This window comes from Maniola jurtina, chromosome 1, assembly GCF_905333055.1.
Source record: "Maniola jurtina chromosome 1, ilManJurt1.1, whole genome shotgun sequence".
NCBI classification, from domain to species: Eukaryota; Metazoa; Arthropoda; class Insecta; order Lepidoptera; family Nymphalidae; genus Maniola; species Maniola jurtina.
Genome location: NC_060029.1, coordinates 2634092 through 2655278, shown reverse-complemented (window position 1 = coordinate 2655278; position 21187 = coordinate 2634092). Strand labels below are relative to the sequence as shown.

Sequence of the window (21187 nt, the reverse complement as noted above, 5' to 3'; positions counted from 1 at the left end):
TGAAAATGAAATGAAAATTTATGAAATGTATTGATATAATATTTTTTAATTAGTTTAATAATTCTTAGTTAATGCCTTATTATTTTCGTCTGATGAATTCGTGTTCCGAATTTAAATATTGAAATATTGAGTACTTTGACTATTTCTAGTGAGTACTATCACAGTTTACGACAGGGTACTCTAACAAAACGTCGAGCATCGACGTCACTTGCAGGCATCTCTGTTAGTACATTTCACGCAAGTAGCGCTAAGTACTTAGCTCTATTTTTCCTTGATTTTACGTCAGCATAGCCTAATAATTTTGACGTGTCGTTGATTCAGGATCAAACCGAGAGTTCCCACACTCGAGTTCACTCTGATACTATTCATATTGTTAAGTTACACAGTCATGTTTGTATTTTGAATTAGTTAGTTTTGAAAATTTAAATGAGCGTGAGTAGAATATATACAAGTTTATATATTCTAATATACCAAAGATATCACCTTTAAAAGGTCACGGGGTTTCCGATCGAAGTTCATGTAACTTTGGCTCTGTCTATCATAGCATGTCTATACATATATGAGGATGGGTATTTTCGTGAGAAGTACATACATTTACGTACATGAATATTTACCCGATTGTTTGCGATAGCGATTAGAAAAATTCATGAGAGTTAAAATGAGTGTTCAAAAATCAAAATGAATTTATTTCACGTAGAGAGAGACTACTAGAATCTCTTATGCTACCGTCTGTGACTACCACCGTTTCGGAATGCAGACTCTACTGTGAGGATAATCTGTTGATTTGGAAACCTAGTATTTTCACTGACAGTTCTAGACTATAGATCTAATCTACAGAAATCAGATCTAATCTACAGATGCAGTCCAGCACTTGGTTCCATTAACCGACCAATTTGTACACAATAAGCAGACGTTCCATGATACGTGGTCGTCAATAATAAATAATTATTATTGTTGCAATCGACAGTCGCTGGCCGCCGCTTCAATGAAGTGTTCACAACAACGAACTCTTAAAGTTTCTAAAGCCGAGTTTCATGCTTGTTCTTCTTGGAAGGGAATGCATTCTGAACCAGTGGTAGATGCGATTGACGATTCAAAAGTAGGTACTTATAAAAGTTTAATTGAATTAAAAAAAATTGATTTTGATTTAAACTAGCACAGCAAGTAGAGAAAGGATGTTATTGACCATATTAGTATCGCTGCTTTGATGAATTAACAGATGTTAATGAACTCAATTACACTCAAATCTGATGTGGACCTAATTCAATCATTATTACTTAGATAATCAGTATTATCTAAGTTTTGATTTTGTCATCTCCCTAGGAAATTTCGTAAATCAAACAGCAGAAGCGTTGAGTTTGGATTAGTTTGTCTCCTAATGTTACTCACAGCAACTTCTTTTTCTTTTTCTTATCTTGCTTTATGGTTTTACTTTTTCGTGATGCAGAATGCCACACCTTCTTACCCTGGGTTCCTTACCTTAATTATATTACCTTGGCCTGAAGATAGGCAGACCAGTGCAAAGGGCTCTGCAGGATACAGTCTGTACCATTTAGAATTTTTCGGATTATAGCAAAAAGTATACTTGTTATTTCCAGCTATTTAAAGTGTGTAGCGGATGTTTGCGCAAAGAAACGCCTGCCTTTAATGCACCATATTATAAATGTGTTAATTATTTTAAAATGTTCAGTATACATATTACATATATTTTAAAGGAAAATATACGGAGTTAGCTTCGTCGTGTAAAACATTTACTTTGTTTCTTTGCTCTAATGTGTATTGTTCTCTTTGTTCCAGTCAAAGCAACGAGCGTCGATTAAATGGCTGTTGTCGAAGGCATTCAACAACCGGGTACCGGAGAATCTCCTAGAGCCATTCTACAGAGACCATGAGGCAAGTGCTACCTAATATTTTTCTTGAGGATTGAACTTACGAGATTATTCATGATGAAAAATCGAGGAGCATCAATAGTTGTTGAACTGTCACGGGCGCCACTAGGCATTCTTTTAGATGTTTTTATAGTATCATACAATGTAACAACTGCGATATAAATGTAATTGACATTGAATGCAGTATAGTTTCGCGAACTTGGCTAGGTTGGGCACCAATCACCATGAGCTATAAAATAATAATATAAAGATATATTTCTTGGGTTCGATGGGTACACTGAATATTTCTGTCATACATATTACACACCAACTTACCACAACACAGTTCAATCAAAAATTGTTCTATTTTAAAACATTACAGTGATACAACAGTGAACTAGGTGATACCGATAAAGAATTCGAATGCAATAAATTACAACATCAAAGAAAGTTGATTTTGTAACATGTTGTTTAAAAGTATTAGCAATACTTTTATAAATATTTATTTAGAACCAACAACAGTTACCATAAATTATACTATATCCGCTCAAGATAATATTATACTTACAGGATAAACTGATTTTTTGCACTAAAATACCTACTTTAGCTTCTAACGCTAGGTATCTTAGAAGCTAAAGTATGTAAGTATAATAGGTAGTACTATTATATGTTCTGAGGCTGGAGTAAATACTTTAGTAAAGTTTATTGAAGTAAAAAGTTTCTTACTATTAATAATGGTTAGTTTGAATTTATATATAGGATAAATTCAAACTAACCATTATTAATAGTAAGAAACTTTTTAATAGTAAGAAAGGCTGGAGTAAATACTTTAGTAAAGTTTATTAAAGTAAAAAGTTTCTTACTATTAATAATAGTTAGTTTGAATTAATCTTATATGTTGTCGATTGAATGAACATTCGCGATGTGCACTAAGCAATGGTAGATACGCGTCTTCTCAGAAGACTCAATCCGTACAATTTCAAAAGCTATTTATACCGCAGGGAAGCATCTGGTCGAAGGTAGGATCGTCCTTGAAACGAAAGCCGGTTATTCGCAAAGTTCAAGCAAAACCATAGCGGTATTGTATTGATCCATCCAGTTATATGGGGCTGGCTTACAGCACGCGAGGCCGAGGCTCTCTGGTCTCAGTTGAAATTGCGTGCTTTTGGGAGCGCCCGGTGGACACGCGTGTTACTTGTTAGTTATAGTGTGACGGTTTAAATTGCCAAATAGCTGGACTACAATTTTGGGCAGGGTAACACCGTTATACGTGTAAACACCTTAATACATTTATGACTTGCTTGTGCTATGGGCCTCGTCCGCACGATCATAGCATTCAAAAATCTTTACTGTTTTGAAAAACTACTTGTTCCACCTGTTGAGATTTTTTTGAGAAATGAAGGTCATAAGGCCATTTTGAGAAAAGGCAACGATGCGTTTAGACGCTGTTAACCACCTCCCATACAAGATGAACCATATAAGATGAACTTATGTAGGCATAAAGCGAAGTTCTCCTTTGAAAATATATTTTGGATAAAGCGGTTGCTTGAGTAAATAATATTTTGCTTTATTCATTATTATCAGTGGCATTGAACTATGATAATGATTCTGATTTAGGTGGAGAGATAAACAAACAGGCTCTATATTACCGTTAAAGTTGTTGTTGTAAATCGGGTTTTCTTAAGAAATATTTCAGACTATGGAAACCATATTAGCAAACATAAGCGAAGCCTTGTCACAGGCCTTCTATGAACTATTTCAAATTCTGTTTCAAATAAAGCTTGGCTTTGATCTCGACTGTTATGTGAACCGCTGCTGCAAGGCTTCAGATGGTGTAGACAGTTAGAAACCATGTAGTAGTGATTTACCAAGTTTAACTTAGTTTATTTAATTTTGCTTTTATTTTATTATCTGCCCATATATGACTTTATTACTTGACTATAGCTATGTTTATTTATTTACTAGATAACACCCGCGAATTCGTACGCGTGGATTTAAGTTTTTAAAAATCTCGTGGGATCTCTGATTTTCCGGAATAAAAAGTTGCCTATGTTAATTTCTGGGAAGCGAGCTAACTGTGTACCAAACGTCAGAATCGGTTAAACTGTTGGGCGGTGAAAAGCTAGCAGACAGACAGACAGACCAACTGACAGACAGACACACTTTCGCATTTATAATATTAGTATTGAGTATGGATAGAAGGTGGCAAAAAAATACTATGTAACCATCAAATGTTATCATCCTTCATCAGAGTTTACCGTCGCATTACATACATACAACATGAACATTACGATATAATGATCGCGACTTCATTTCATTTTGTTTACAAACAACATAAAAATTGCTTACTTTTGCCATTGATTCATACACATATTTATTGATACGATAGAGTATATACGAGATTGCTGATGAAGCAATATGTGCATTATGCCTACTTTGTCAACAAGTTCAAGGACCATTTGTCTCCTTGTTCTATAACTGAACATGACAGAGTTTAACTATGATGCTGTATGCATATTAAATTTATTTTAAGACGCCTCAATTGGTGACCACTTTTCCTCGTCTCAATTCGTAGCAACTTCGTAGTTCTTAGTGCGTTATGAATATAATTTGTAATGGATCAATCCATCATGTTATAAAATATATTTTTTGAATTCGTTGAATGTCTTATTGATCTATCTATGCACTGGCATAAACCCGTCTCGTTTGAACTCAAACTCAAGTTTGAGCAAAGTCAGACTAGTAATTTGATCAAAATAGATACAAATTCATTATATTTTTGAGTGGTAAAAGTTTTACAGGAAATTACTGTTGTTGACCTCGAACCGGAAAGCGCAGCTTTGGAAGACCCTCCACTAGGAGGATAGACAAACATTAAATCAGTTGCAGGGAGCCGTTAGACTCATTTCTTAGGCGGTGCAGGACTGTGGAACCTCTACAAGATAGCTGTGTCCAGCTGTGAACGTCTATTGGTTGACGAAGATGATGATGATGATGATGATTGTTGTTGAAATAAAGTTCTAAAAAAACTTAGGCTGAAATAGGCTAGTATAGATACTAGAGCGCACTTGGACTTTGTTCAGACTTAAGACACTGGTAAAACGAGACAGCGTTGTACCGCTGGCATATCTGCCTCGTTTTAACTGAAACTTAATTCTAAGGAAAGTCATAGTGCACTCTATAGATTTCAACCTTAGTACCCAACTGCAAAATACCTACTAAAAATTACGAATCCATGTCATTATAAACTTAGCGAAGCGACTGTGATAGTGATATTAAAAATGACGTAGCGCATCACAGAATTAGCTAGCTAGTGCATCGCCGGTTCATGTTTAAATACAAATAAATATGCCTTTATACGGTTCACGCTTATGAGTACGAGCCATGGTGTTCCGCCTCGACGACGAGAACTGTTTGATGGAAATAGCCACTAATGAATGTGTGGAGTAATAGAAGTACAATCAAACTCAGATAAATGTTAGCGGGCAAACGACCTGTCTTCATCTGTGCTAATAAAACAAAATATTGCTTTGTTCGCCTGGATTTAGGATTTTACAACCATACCACGGTAATATTATGTATAAATATTACCGTGACCATACCCATGGGGTTTTATACCCATGCTCCGTTGCGATGTGATTGAAGGAGAAACTAACTAATAAACACACTTTCGCATATGTAATATTACTGGTGTATATTTAATTAGTAACAAGTGTAAATTAAAAATTTATAACACCCCCGACAAGTGAAGGTTACAGTAATAACTAGAAAAGAGCTGATAACTTTCAAACGGCTGAACCGATTTTCTTGGATTATAGCTAAAAACACTCTCGATCAAGCCACCTTCCAAACAAAAAAACTAAATTAAAATCGGTTCATTAGTTTAGGAGCTACGATGCCACAGACAGATACACAGATACACAGATACACACGTCAAACTTATAACACCCCTCTTTTTTGGTCGGGGGTTATTAATAATTAATTAGTGGGTCAGATCCTAAACCTAACAGCAAAGCTACTCGTAGAACGAGAAGCAAAAACACGTGAGGGCTTATTAGATAGGTACAGGTACTTTCAATGTGAAAGCAAAAAACATCTTGATTATTTCTCTAGAACAACGGAGTATAGAGATGATAGAGGTAGTTAGCATGGATACACGTCATAATACAATGCACCTTTAGGCGTGGAATCTATGCACTAGGGATATAATGGTTCATCATGCCTGCCGTATTTTCTTCAGGTTAGCACATTCCATCAACACCCGCCAAAGATTATTATTTGAAGTACGTAACAACAATAGTTGTACCTATATTATGCAAATCTTATTATGGCCGCATGTACAGCAAACTTGTGTATACTTTTAGATATTTCTAAGTCACTTTCCTTTCCGGATTGTGAAGCCCATAAAGTCGAGATTGGATTGCAGGTGGACGTTTCAGTAGGCCGTAGATATAAATATCCCACCAAAAACATTTCATGTAAAAAGTTAGCCAAGACTCACAAGTTCATAATGTTTTCACTGTTAAAAAGTTATGAGATCTCTAGTAGAGCCAAGCCCCTAGCTGAGCTTAGATTTGTGCTGGCCATGGGACCTATCCCAAGTCCAAAGTAATATAGCTCTTAAATGTTCTTGACTATATCACATTTATAACAATAAATAACAAATCACTCTACTTACAAGCTCTGATTCTACAAACCCTATATCTTGGTAAAAAAAGACGGCTTAGCCGTTTAATAACTTTTAACGTTTAATATGTTATGTCATGTAATAGTTTTACGAACATTAAACGGCCAAGCCGTACTTTTTTTACCAAGATATAGGGTTTGTAGAATCAGAGCTTGTAAGTAGAGTGATTTGTTATTTATTGTTATAAATGTGATATAGTCAAGAACATTTAAGAGCTATATTACTTTGGACTTGGGATAGGTCCCATGGCCAGCACAAATCTAAGATCAGCTAGGGGCTTGGCTCTACTAGAGATCTCATAACTTTTTAACAGTGAAAACATTATGAACTTGTGAGTCTTGGCTAACTTTTTACATGAAATGTTTTTGGTGGGATTTCATTTCTTTTTGGCAGGTGCCCTAAATTTTTTTTGGATCTATTTCTTGTAGGTACATCATTTTCATGGCCCACTCTCTATCGTTACCTCTTTTTTTAAAAGCTTTTATTCAACTTGCAATTTACTCGAGTATGTAAGTATGTTTGTTCGGGTGGAATCTTGCAACTCAATTTTGAAGCAGATATACCAAATTTCAGTCTTTCAGGACTTCAGGAAACACAGATACTTGGTACGTTTGATAAATCTGCCACGGACATCTTATCATGTAAACTTTAGTATTCGAGCAACAGATTTTACAGATATGCATCTCATATACGAGGGGATGAAGGGGGACCCGATTTCTTAATTTATCTGTTGTTCATAATTTTTGAAATTCCTACTTAATGCCAAATTTCAGTCTTCTAGGACTTCAGAAAGTACCCTAGAATTTGTGACTAGAGGTTTTGAATGTCGATAAATCTGAAACTATAAAAGCTAGACAATTGATACTCAGTACGTTTAATGAATCTGCCAAGGACATCTTATCCTGAAAATATCAGCATTCTAGCGATAGAATTTAAAGATTTGCTTCCCCCATACAGAGGCGTAGAGGGGTAAAATTTCCAATTTCTTAATTTTTTTGTAGTTTGTATGCAATTTCTAGTCTACATACCAAATTTCAGTCTTCTAGGACTTCGGGAAGTACCCTAGAATTACAGACTAGAAGTTTTGACTGACAATAAATCTGAAACTATAAAAGCTAGACAATTGATACTCAATGCGTTTAATCTATTTGCCAAGGACATCTTATCCTGAAAATATCAGCATTCTAGCGACAGAATTTACAGATTTGCTTTTCTCATAAGAGGCGTAGAGGGGGGCAAATTCCAATTTCTCAATTTTTCTGTAGTTTGTATGCAATTTCTAGTCTACACACCAAATTTCAGCCTTCTAGGACTTCGGGAAGTACCCTAGAATTACAGACTAGAAGTTTTGACTGTCAATAAATCTGAAACTATATAAGCTAGACAATTGATACTCAATGCGTTTAATAAATCTGCCAAGGACATCTTATCCTGAAAATATCAGCATTCTAGCGACAGAATTAACAGATTTGCTTTTCTCATAAGAGGCGTAGAGGGGGGGAAATTTCAATTTCTCAATTTTCCTGTAGTTTGTATGCATATTCTAGTCTACATACCAAATTTCAGCCTTCTAGGACTTCTGGAAGTACCCTAGAATTACAGACTATGAATTGTGATGATCATCAGTGAGGGACGAAAACGGCGTATTTTAGGTATCAATAAATCTGTAACCATAAAAGCTAGATATTTGATACTTAGTATATTTGGTAAATTTGCTGAGGACACCTTATACTGAAAATTTAAGCTTTCTAGCGTCATCCAGACCGAAGTTATGACGGGTCGAAAATACGGCGAAACACTTCGAGAAAAAGGTACTACGTAGCGCCCCGGCCGCCGTTTGGCTCGTCTTGGCGGGGGCACTGCCGTGCCCCCTGATAGAGGCAATACAACGTTCCGTAAAAATAGTCACTGCCATTTCCGTCTTCGGGAAACGGCGATCTTTTGTTATTTTCTTTGTCGCTTAACGACCTGACTTTATTTTGCTTTTAAAGTTTATGATCTAAACACAATCGTATGATATGTGATTTGAAGAAATATCTGATGCAATCGATGCATACAGATTATAGGTATTCGCCTTTAAACACTTTGACGAAATTACTTTTTAGTGACTTGTTCCAATTTTCGGGTTTTATTTTCTAAATAAAACATTCAGCTGAACACGAGATTCATATTCTTGAGAGGAGATTGTTTCGATCAAAATTCTAATGAAATGTCTTTCAGGTCGTAAATTCTGAACTACGTAACGTAGGTACTACTATAAAATAGTCTAATACTTTCATAGTTACGTTTTTGTTCTTCTAATTCCAGCTTACTAATTCGCTAACTCAGTGTCTAACACTGAATATGATAGCCACTGAACTCATTTCATATTTATTTTTAATGCAGTGAAGGTTTTCAACGAAAAATTATTTTGATGTCACTAGAGCCAACCAATCTCAAATGAGGTCGGTGGCTATCATTCAGTTATAGACACTGAGTTAGGGAATCACCTCGGGATATAAACAAGAGTCACTCAAGCGGTGACGAGGCAAGCTAATTAATAGGGACATACCGAGCATAAGGATATACTTTAGTCGGTAGCTACTAGATTCATTTGCTAAATTAATTGATCATTTGATATTAAATTAAAATGTTAATCCACAAAATGAAACCCGCTCTCCGAAGTGATTCCCACAATAAATAACAGTTACATTTGAAATGAATCAACAGTATGAAATCGTTGATCCGATTGACTCAACGGCTCTCGACATTCAGCGTCCATACCTTTTGCTCATGTATGATTCATAATATTCTGATTTCTTAATTGTTTCCTCCGTTTTGAAATGGATTAAGATGTATAGGTGTTATAAAATGATAATTGATGGGACTTCGTCCGCTCGGTTTTAGGTTACTTTTGCTCATGTATGATTCATAATATTCTGATTTCTTAATTGTTTCCTCCGTTTTGAAATGGATTAAGATGTATAGGTGTTATAAAATGATAATTGATGGGACTTCGTCCGCTCGGTTTTAGGTTTTTAGAAATCTCTTGGGAATTCTTTGATTTTCCGGAATGAAAAGTATGTATGTATGTACCTACTTTGTCTTTCCTATGACGAAATTCGCTACACAGAGGCCTTCGCTGTACCTTTCGTCAAAATCGGTTAAACGGAGAGACCGTGAAAAGATAGTAGACATACAGACACATTTTTGCATTTATAATGTTATAGTATGGAAGTATGGCTTAACGCTGTGTGCATTTTCTTAGCATACACGTAGAATATAGAAATAGAAGTTACACAATTTTATCCAATTTAAAAAGAGTTGATATTGATCCGCCATTGCATTATTTTTGAATTTTATATACCTAGTAGCTCATTTTCGTACCATGATTTTCAGTAACTACCTCTGCCATCCACTTTTCCAAGATACTTAAATATATAGTTTATAAAATAAATAGTTTTTCATCATACAAATGAAGATTTTTCACAACGATGTCTATGTACTAATGATTTTTCATAATGAAAGCTCTAAATGCAGCCGAGTAGGTATTCAAATGACAGCAATCTCACACCTCTCTCCTTGACCTGCAGCCCCCAGTCGCCGACGCGCAATTTGTCGCCTGCTCGTAGCTTTGTTGCGTTTTTTATCGCGGCTGCGCGTCGTTTTGTTTTAGTTCATTGGATCTGGCTAATTGAAATTCGTCATTTTGGTTTTTAACCCCCGACCCAAAAAGAGGGGTGTTATAAGTTTGACGTGTGTATCTGTGTATCTGTGTATCTGTGTGTCTGTGTATCTGTGTGTCTGTGTATCTGTGTGTCTGTGTATCTGTGTATCTGTCTGTGGCATCGTAGCGCCTAAACGAATGAACCGATTTTAATTTACTTTTTTTTGTTTGAAAGGTGGCTTGATCGAGAGTGTTCTTAGCTATAATCCAAAAAAAATTGGTTCAGCAGTTTAAAAGTTATCAGCTATTTTCTAGTTTTCTTGTAGAAAAGAAGGTTAGATAACCGTTAGGTTCATAATATTCAATTGTCAATTGACAAATGTCAAGCTGTCAAGATGGACGTTGCCTAGATATACATAATTATTTATTTGAAAATGATTTGTCGGGGGTGTTGAAAATTTTTAATTTACACTTGTTCATTATTTTGATAGCGGTAATAGAAATAGGTACTTACTAAAAACAAACTACTCTCATGTGATATGGTTATGACGGACGGACAGCGGTGGCTTAATAATAGGGTAGAGTTTTGTTAACATCCTTGGCACGGAACCCTAAAAGTGAAGATTTCTGTATGAAAGCTGCAAAATCTGAGTAGGTATGAGAGTAGGTATTCAAATGACAGCAATTTTACACCTCTCTCCTTGACCTGCAGCCCCCAGTCGCGCGATTTGTCGCCTGCTCGTAGCTTGCGTTTTTTTATCGCGTGTGTCATTTAGTTTTAGCTCTTATTGGATCTGGCTAATTGAGATACAATCGAGAGATTGACTGGCGAACCAAAAGCGCGGTGAAACAGACAACTCCGAATTACTTAGCTGTATTAATGTAAGTAACAGAAAATAGAGAAGAGGTTCCTTCTTACAATCCCACTTCTGATGTAAGAAGAAACCTCTTCTCTATCCACTGCAACGTTCATCTCTCGGCTCGTCTCGGCCAATGTTTGATAATTATTATTATTGATCGATTAGGTAACATCATTGAAACGCAGATGCTCCATGATAGTAAGCTTTACTCAGTCTAATTTCTTTACATTAGGCCCCCACTAATTTAATTATATGTAGGTACCTAGTTACTAAAAATAATTATAACAAATCCTCTCTTAAAGAGCCTTGTTAAAATACAACTCGCTCCTCTTTCTCCGTCCGCGTCGCACCATAATATCTGTCAGTGGTTTTTTTGACACTCGGATGACGTGCAACCCAGAGCTGCATGTTTGTTACTCCTTCACGCAAAAACTACTGGACGGATTTGGCTGTTTGGAATGGAGATAGATAATATCCTGGATTAGCACATAGGCTACTTTTTATCCCGGAAAATCAAAGAATTCCCACGGGATTTCGAAAAACCTAAATCCACGCGGGCGAAGTCGCGGGCATCGGCTAGTAATTAAAATAACCGATAGAGTTAAATTATGTCAATACTTGCTGGTACCCGCGACTTCATCATCATCATCATTTGTAACCAAGCATTTTTATATGGGTAGTGATATTAGTATGGATTCTACCTACTGAAACATGGCTGTAGTTAACAATGAACAACTGCCGCCGTTACTTTCATAAAATGTTTGGCAAACCTTCAGCTTTCCTCGACTTTCAAGCAATAAAAATAATCGTTCTTAAATCGAGGATTGATTATTATAAGCCTTGTCGAGACCAAAGCTAGTATGGTAAATTACTTTTTAGTGTTTTAAATGTCGTGAGGCTAATTAATTCTAAAGTTCATTGACACTATTCGGCAAGGAATTGGGCACTTAATTTTAATTGCATTGTTTCACTCAGAACAAGCTTATTTTGCGAAATATAAAAATACCTCCTTTATTTATTTGGTTTTTAGAAATTTTTATTGCAAAAACATACACAGGAAATATTTTTTTGCAAATTGGTTCAGAAATCTCGAAAAAATTGGTGTACATATACATTGAAAAAAAAAAATACGGGCCGAATTGAGAACCACCTCTTTTTGGAAGTCGGTTTAAAATAATACATAGATACAGAAGGAACTATGTATAGGTAGGTACAGGAGTGCATAGACAGTTTTTTTGCGAATGAATGCGTAAAAATAAATAAAAATCTGTTTTTGAAGCTCTAAAACAGATTTTTATTTATTATTGATTTTGACGAAAAAATAAGACTTTAGTAAGGAACCCATGGTGCGCGAGTTTGACTCGCACTTGCCCGGTTTTTTTTTTGAAAAATCTAGTTTTTAATAAAGTAATTTCGCCAAATTCATTAAATTATTTAAAAAAATTAAGTTATTAACTTCGGTATGATATAACATCGTATAAGAATTATCATGTACGTATAGTTATTATTTGTAAATGTTAACTCTCTACGTTCACTCAAAGAGAGAGAAAGTGTGAATTCATTATTCAAATAGGGATTATGTTTTGTAATATTAATCTTATTTCTATTAAGTCTGAATTGTATGAAATAGATTACTATACAAAAACTGACTGAATAGAAAATGGCAATTGGCACCTTATTGCTTTAGCATGTATATTTCCACGTAGTTTCATAGCAATTAATATTTGTACTAGCGTGAATGAATTTAATATGTTAATTGACTCACTTATGTAGCTCTCATGTATTTTACGGTTGCATAACGCATTAAGCATACTAATCCATACTAATATTATGAATGCGAAAGTGTGTCCTGAACCTTTTCACTTAGCCGCTAAACCTATTTTGAAGACCACAGTGAGCGTTTGCATCCCACCAAAGAAGGATACGTTACCAGTGAAAACAGAGTTTCCACGGGATTTGTAAAAACCTAAATCGATGTGAAATCGAATCCAAAAGCTAGTAGTTCTGTTTAACACAGGTTTCACAAACGTGGAACCTACTGTCAGATGTTAGTCAGAAGAACATCGTTAGAGTGAACTACAGTGAAGGAACTCTTGGTTTGATCCTGAATCGACGATATGTCAAATATCAGGCTTTGTGGTGACGTAAAAGCAAAGAAAAATAAGGCTACTTTAGGGCTACCTGCGTCAAATGTACTAACATTTGACGCCTGCCAGTAGTGGCGTGCAGCTCATATAGGCATAACAGCACTGCTTACCCTAGTTGTAATAAATCAATGCTATTTTTTCATTATGGCCTACTAGAAAATAAGTTCATGTGTAAATGCATACCCTGGCTTCAAATTTTGTGCACGCCACTGCCTGCCAGTGACATCGAAGCATCGACGTTTTGTTAGAAGTTCCCTAACTCGTCGAATAGTCCATTCTGATTCTGACATCGTGGTCTGTTTTTACCTATATGGTCAAATTATCTACATATATCTACCTACACACGATAAAGATATTTAGCGCTTCACGGCTAATGAAATGGTGATTTTGTATGTTGTAACATGTAACACATCGTTTAGAGAAAACCTGTTATGTTTTATACACAATCATTTTCGATATGCGAAGCAATCAATTATATAGGTACATCTTTTTCTTATATATGTTTGTTTGTTGGAAGCAAAATGAAAAATTTCGTAATAAAATTATTCAACAATATATCATGCTGTGATAGCCTAGTGCTTAAGACGTAGTCCAAGGTTTGAGGTTTGATTCCGGGCACGCACCTCGGAGTTATGTGCGTTTTAACTAATTAAATGTTATCACTTGCTTTAACGGTGAAGAAAAACATCGCGAGGAAACCTGCGTGCCTGAGAGTTCTCCATAATGTTTTCAAAGGTGTGTGAAGTCTGCCAATACGCGCTTAGCCAGCGTGGTGGACTGTAGCCAAACCCCTTATCATTCCGAGAGGAAACCCGTGCTCTGTAGTGAGCCGGCCATGGGTTGATCGTGATGATGATGAATTGTATCAACATGAACCCAAAATAACACCCTGTTTACACTGTATATATAACACTAGTCTAACAGACAAGCTTCGGAGCTTGAAGCAAAAGTTGAGCTACTAGCTACTAGCTATTATCTAGCCTCAGGGCTCTTGAGGCTAGATAATAATACATAACATTAGCTCTGTATGATAATTGATAAGAACGCAACTCTATTATTATGATCAATATGCTCGCTACCTGATGAGAGGTCACGCAATGCTGCAATGCACTTGGACGCGCTAAACAAATGAATCCCAGCTGTTGGCTGGTGACGTCACCCTGACCACACCCGGCGGCGCGAGGTTAGTCTCTAGGTCTCAGTGACGTAACGTTGTCACACCCTGCGCAATTACTATTTACTTATCACGCTATCATGACTGATTAAACTTTGTCCCTTTAAAAAGTACCATCTTTAAGAGTGCTAGACTGAATCATTAAGTCATTACTCATTACATTCCATAAAGCCACTGTTTTTTTTATATGCGACTGGCTGACCTGCCTGGGCTTTGCTCGGGTGGTATTTAAAAAAATCCATTCTTAATGGGATTCACGTTAAAAAACCTACGTAAAACCTCAAGTTCTACACCTAGTTGTGTACAACGGATGTATTTTGATGAGTCAATAAGCCTCTTAGTTCCTCATTTTCATACATAATCTGCTGGTTGATTCCGAAAAAAGCTGCATCAATACAATCTCAAATTCTTGTGTTTGACCAGGTTTATATTGCCTGAAGGTTAAGGGACTACGTTGTTTATATCTTCGGTTGAATAATAACGATCGAAGTTCACTTCAAAAAGTTCGTTTGACCATATAGTATTAGGTACTTGTTGCAACAATCCCTTGTAGACAAAAGCGGGTGTCGGCCAATCGTGGAGATTGCGATTATCATACTGTAGTCGTCAAAACAGTGGTAGGTGTCCTGGTCTCCTATAAGAATGTCAACTTAATGGATGAGACACCGAATTATGTTACATAATCCCATATAACTTATATAGGATTTCACCTGCATAAGTGACCTCCTTGGCCCATATTAAGAAGCTCCGGAGTTTCCTAAGAACACATTGATCCATGGTACGCCATACCTTTAAAGATATTTCGACGTTTATTATAGTAGCATCATGGTACGAGTAGATACCGTATTCGATTCTTTATTCTTATCGGGTTAGCAATGCTCAGGGAATTTTGCTCAGAACAGTAATGCAATTATTAAAAATTTAAGCTTGGTTCAAATTAGACCAAAAGTTACCAAAAATGATTAGATTACCCTAAAGAACAGTCGGTTCTATGAGCGAGACACGAATCTAACTAAGCGACGGAACTTATAAGCCAAACTTTGAGTTATGTTACTTAACCATCTCAATCAATACGCTACCGCAACAAGCCGCAGAATCCTCGAAACTGATTTGTTTCCCAATAAAATACTCGATTCACTGGTTTTGTTTACAACTACTTCGTTTATTACGCTGCTGAAAACAGACTCTTTAACTCTTTAGTCTGAATAAAAATGCCAATTCGGTTTTTTACTGATTTATTTCTTTAGACTGTAGCACTTTGTTTGTGTTCTTTTATTATGTGTTATTGATGATGACAGAGAAAAAGCAGGACACAATGAAAAAATTTTGATCACTGACCACCCCTCGCCGAATACAAATAGATACATGGTCGACGAGCAAGTTTCATCCAGTACCAAAATGTTCGACGTTCTCCTATGTCCATCTGTACATTGGAAATCATTTGAATGAACTTAGGGCCGTTCACAATACTTGCGGTGCGACGTCGCATAGTACAACTCTAACGACAACGCACAACGCAACGTGGGAAATTGCGTGGGTTGGGCATTGAGGTGCGACAATCTCCACTATGCGAACGGCATGTATTGTGCAAAGGTCCTTATGAAGGTCGAACAGGTATACTAACTTGGAGACTTGGCATTTAACCCAAAATCCAAATCTGAATGTTATTCCCATTCTTATTAATCTTTTCTCCTTTCAGGACCAAGAGCATCTAAAGCCGCCCATAGTGGGTGGCTTGGCCAACGCGGAGCTGTACTGCCTCGCGTTGGCCAACATGTACTCGGACCCGAACTACCACAGTCTGAACCACTGGAACATCCTGCAGACCCTCGCGCGGAAGGGCGTGCAGGTGCCCGACCCGCCCGACTGCGCGCTCACCGAAACTGTGCTCATTCAGACAAACCCGCTTAAAATGGTAAGGAAATACAAATAATAATACATGCTCACTTAGAAAAAGCTTAAAGCCGTGAGGTGTTGTGGGACAGCCGAAGCCTAAGCTTCCTACCAGCGTTTCTTTGCTGCGGTTTTTTAACAAGTTTTTCTTAAATCGCTTTTTACGAGATAGGCCTCTTTCCAAAAATTTATAAAGAATCTTCGCTTCAAAAATCCATCGTAGTTTTAAAATGCCCTTTAACTTAGATATAAATAGTTCAGATTTTTGGCGAACCAGTTTTTGGAGAAGTCACCATACCTATTCATCAGGCTATCTTAAAAAGTTTTGCAGCGAGAGATTATAGTGAGAAAGAGAGAGAGAGTGAGAGAGAGAGTGAGAGAGAGAGGTCAAAGGTCTATCTGACGTCGACGAAAGTCTCTGAGAAGCTCTTCACTGAGACTGGCGCACTAAACATTAGAACTTACATCCAAATTACATTCAATTTTACCTATAGCGCATTGAAAATGTAAATTGAACTTTCATTTGAATGTATGTAATTTGATCCAACTTTATAGTTACGTGGGTAGGTAACACTTTCGAGTTTCTCTCTTAAAGTTCAAATAATAGACAAGTCTACTAACACACTACATTACACTACACTAACTCAAGTACATTACGTTAGTTAATTCAGTGTGATAGCTGACGTTTCTAATCGGGGGCAAACAAACAGACATACGACGCAATGTTTGTGTATTTGTCAACCACGCTAACTTTCAGATGATTGCCAAAACCTTCTAAAAAGTATAGTGATTTTTCTAGCAGAATAAATATGTATTGTTCTTCCTACGTTAGAAATTGCAGCATAAAATTTATGTTCTCCTTGACAAAATAATTAATTAGTCAAATTCAAGCAGCAGTTAACCAAATTATTAAATTTAAATATTTGGCAAATTATTGGGACTGTATTGAGTATTGATGAGGTCGATCGTGGGAGGTTAAATTATGTTTTATAGCCTATCACATAAATTATATCTGTCCTCTTCATTCTCCTTGACAAAATTTTGTGCAAAATCTTATATATATCTTAATGTGCATGGATTTCGATTTTTAAAACCTCTGTTTTACTAAGATAAAAACTTCCGCTATGTTCGTCTCCGTTATGTAAGTTATTTCTGTGGTATTCGTCAATAATGTAGCTGTATGATTATATTGTTAGTTTACTCGCTTTTATTAGCATTGGCTTAGGTGTTTTAAACCCTGCAGGCCGCAGAAAATCTTTATTTTCCAGGAGTTAAAAGTGTCCAGGATATAAACTTTTTCTGACCTCAGTATTATCTCGGCAATGTCGGTTCAGTGGTTGAACGCTGAAAAGGTAACAGACAAGAGATTATAGAAGCAGAAAAACACATACTTTCGCATTTATAGTATTAAGTTTGGAGTATGGATCTGGATAATATTTCTTCAATCTCTAGGATTATTGAATATTGTTGCGATGAATATGTCTACTATAATCGAGATGATAACGGCGTAGGTTAAATTAACAGGAATTGTTTCTCAGATAACTGAATAGGTTAGCTTCGTAGTAGGCAGACAATAACGTTAGTTTATGAAGTAAACAGTTAGATTTGTTCCCATTGTGTCGATCATTTATTGGATTAAGATTTACTAGTGTCATGCACGTGATTGATGTTGGTATATCGGATTGATGCGATTTGCTGGTTTCTATTTTGTAGCCTATTAGCCGCGATTTTGTTTGCGTGGGTATTAAGGGCATATTAAAACAAATAATATGCGTACCTAAATGTTTATGCTTCAACATAAAGGGATTTTCTATGTTGTTGAGACCTTCTTGACATAGCGGTTTTAACATCATGTACCGTTTTTGGAGCTTATTATGTCTCGGCTCACAATGTCTCGCCATTAGATCTACAGTATTGAGTCTGGTACACCACCCACAGAAGATTTAGCCTTTGTCAATTGGATTGGCAACCTTTCGTTCTCTCTCTCTATTATGCTCTTCCTTTCTTTGCACGACTGATAGTGGTACCGCAACCTTCTCCATTGACAAAACATCGTCGCCAATCGATATACTTACACTGCTAGACAGGTCTCTTGTAGGGACTTTCATAGCGCCGTCTATTTTTATCGATTATATCCAGCAGCTTGCTCTGACTCTTTTGACGTTGTATATCCACCTAGTCTTCCAACACTGCGCTTTGTGGTGTGAAGTCGCTATTCTAAAGTCTATCGATTCTTCGAACTATATACCCTTGGCCCATCCCCATCCATTGCCCACTTGAGATTCGATACTCATTGACATAATATGGGTTCCTCTTAAAGTACTTAGGCTCTTATTGCACTGCTTTTGCATTATCTGATGCGTATCTTATGCTATTTGTCGTTGATTCCAGGGCGCGCATTTAGCTGTGATAGAGGCTGTGATGACGCTGTACGCGCGGGAGGTGGTGACGCTGGACCGGGTGTCGGCCGCGGCGCAGCGGTTCGGCGCCTCGCAGCCGCCGCCCGCGGGCTCCACGATACCCCACGAGGACGGCTTGCTGTGCTGGATCAACGCGGCGTGCACTGCGCTCAATAAAGCTGAGGTATTGTGTGAGCTGTGATGATGCTCTTCTACACGCGGTATGTGGTGTCGCTTGAACGGGCCAACAAGAAATAAGTTATGAGAAAAGAATATCCCTAGCTAGCGTTTCTCGCACAATCTTGTTTAGAAACGCAGCATTATGTTTGTCCCTCCCATATATGTATATATCGCCCGTAGTAGATATAGATATATAACCTACTGTTCTGCTCGATCAGTGTGGGATCCGTCGAGAAAACTGAAGGAGGCATTCGGATAAACAAAGATTCAGGCTTATATTCTGTGGATTCCCGATGTTTCCTGAATACATACTAAAATAGCCCCTGTTTTAAACTCTGTTTATACCCTTATTATAAACTTGGCAACTTATGAGCTATTATAAGAACAAACTATTTTTAAAAGAGTACCCTGGAGTCCCATAACATATTTGCCACCGAGAAACCAAACACAGTCATATACTACTCGAATGATGACACAAGATTTTTAAGCAAATTTTTTCCCTCTTCCAGGAGAACTCATCGTCCCACGTGCCGATGGTGAAGAGTCTCCAGGATCTATGCGACGGCACCGCGCTGGCCGCGCTCATCTCCTTCTACTGCCCAGAAGACCTGCCGCGTTCGGCGGTGAAGGTGGGGCGCATGGCCTCCATACAAGACTGCCTCCACAACCTGATGCTGGTGTATGACTTCTGCCAGCACAGCTTGCCCCACAACGTGTTCCATATGTTGCCGGAGGACGTCACTTACATGCGGGGGTGAGAAAACATTCTATCAATATGATACAACATATCGTCTCACTTGCTGATGACGAAGTCTCCAAGATATGCAATAGAACTGCGCTACCCTTCAACGTTTTCCATAATATGATGGCTGAGGTCGTCACTTATATGCGGAGGTAAGTATTTTTATATAACAAGACCACAGCATAGAGATACTTCATTCTGTCGTTTGATAGTGATGTCTAGACAGAGAAATCCTGCAAAGTTCAATGTACTGATGCGGGTTGGAGAAGAGCAGAAGTCTGTTTGCCGAAACAAAATTAATGTTCGTTTCTTCAAGCAAATCTATTTTGAAGTTTTTAAGCAATAAATATGTAATTTTTACACAGCAGAGGTGACTTTTCTGCTTATTTGTTTAAAAGTCACTGAACCTTCAGAGTGAATAAATCTTACATCTCATGTGCAAGCTTCATTTAGTTGAAGGGCCAGGAGAATATGAAAAATTATCTATTTTTCACAAAAAGTTTTCATAAATTATATTTTTCACATTACAGGTCAATGCGACAGAACTTAATAGCAATGCTAGCAGATCTGTTCAACATGTTAGAAGTTCATCCAGTTAAATCAGTAAAATACCCGGGAAGCGGTGAGTGAGAGCAGTCTTGATACTTGCCCAATTACTATGTACCATTATTGCATGCTAGAACTATGGGAGTATGTGGTCATAATATCAAAGGTCCTATGCCCACTGATTTACTCTAAAGTATCTTGAGTGGACGCGGTAACGCTTTTGTAACGCAAACATTATTTTAGTGTAATAAATAATGGGGCTTTGTACACGTTCTAGGGAATGTATTTATTTTGAAACCGATGGTATGTTTCATTCATTTCATTTTTTATGATTTGTTATACAATGTTTTCTATTTCATGCACATAATCAGGTAAGTTGAAAACTCATGACTTAATTTTCTAGTGAATAAAAAGATTCCAAAAATTAGGTATGATAATATGCTTTACACTCCACTATACTTCTACAACTCTTTTCTTACTAATTGGCTGTTAATCTGTTAATACATATTACTTTTGTGCAAGCGCTGCACTGTTTTTGATAAAATTTCTTGTGATTCCTTCATGTAAATACAACCAACATGTGGTAATAAGTAATCAGAATGAATAATTAACTTTTTCATAATACGTATTTGAAGCATTTCATGCATTCAAATATAATGAAAACGAAATTATTAAATACTTAAATAACCATTTTCAGTATGCACATTAGTTGTATTGGGATGGATGTGATTTGATTGTTGTTTTTGAGTAAGAATAAGCGAATGTATACACACGAAATTTGCGTGCGTTCATTACGTGTGTGTGCATGAATGAGTTTTTTATCCAGATCAAGCGTGCGCATATGCGTATACGCCCGCAACATACGTACTGTGTGGCCGTAAGTATCCATTCGCTATCTGTCGTACTGAGTCGTTTAGGAGTGGCTTGTGGTAAGCGTGCAGGAGTGTGAGACCGCGCGCGATTCCTATAGTCGAATAACTGAGATGTTTACAAGTGTGTAGCTAGTGAAAAGTGTGGTGTGAGCCGCGCTGCCGAAGCGCGTTGT

At 37.0% G+C, this 21187-nt stretch overlaps 1 protein-coding gene across 14 annotated transcripts in view; it reads left to right on the top strand.

The window, feature by feature from the left end:
- The window catches only part of LOC123865760 (patronin), a 110462-nt gene that overhangs the window by 56221 nt on the left and 33054 nt on the right, over positions 1-21187 (top strand). For all 14 annotated transcript variants that reach the window (XM_045907008.1, XM_045907053.1, XM_045907030.1 and 11 more), the window contains exons 2-6: positions 1798-1893; positions 16082-16297; positions 18667-18858; positions 19364-19608; positions 20127-20218. In XM_045907008.1, the coding sequence (XP_045762964.1) occupies positions 1798-1893; positions 16082-16297; positions 18667-18858; positions 19364-19608; positions 20127-20218 (841 nt within the window). The remainder of the gene's footprint in view (positions 1-1797; positions 1894-16081; positions 16298-18666; positions 18859-19363; positions 19609-20126; positions 20219-21187) is intronic.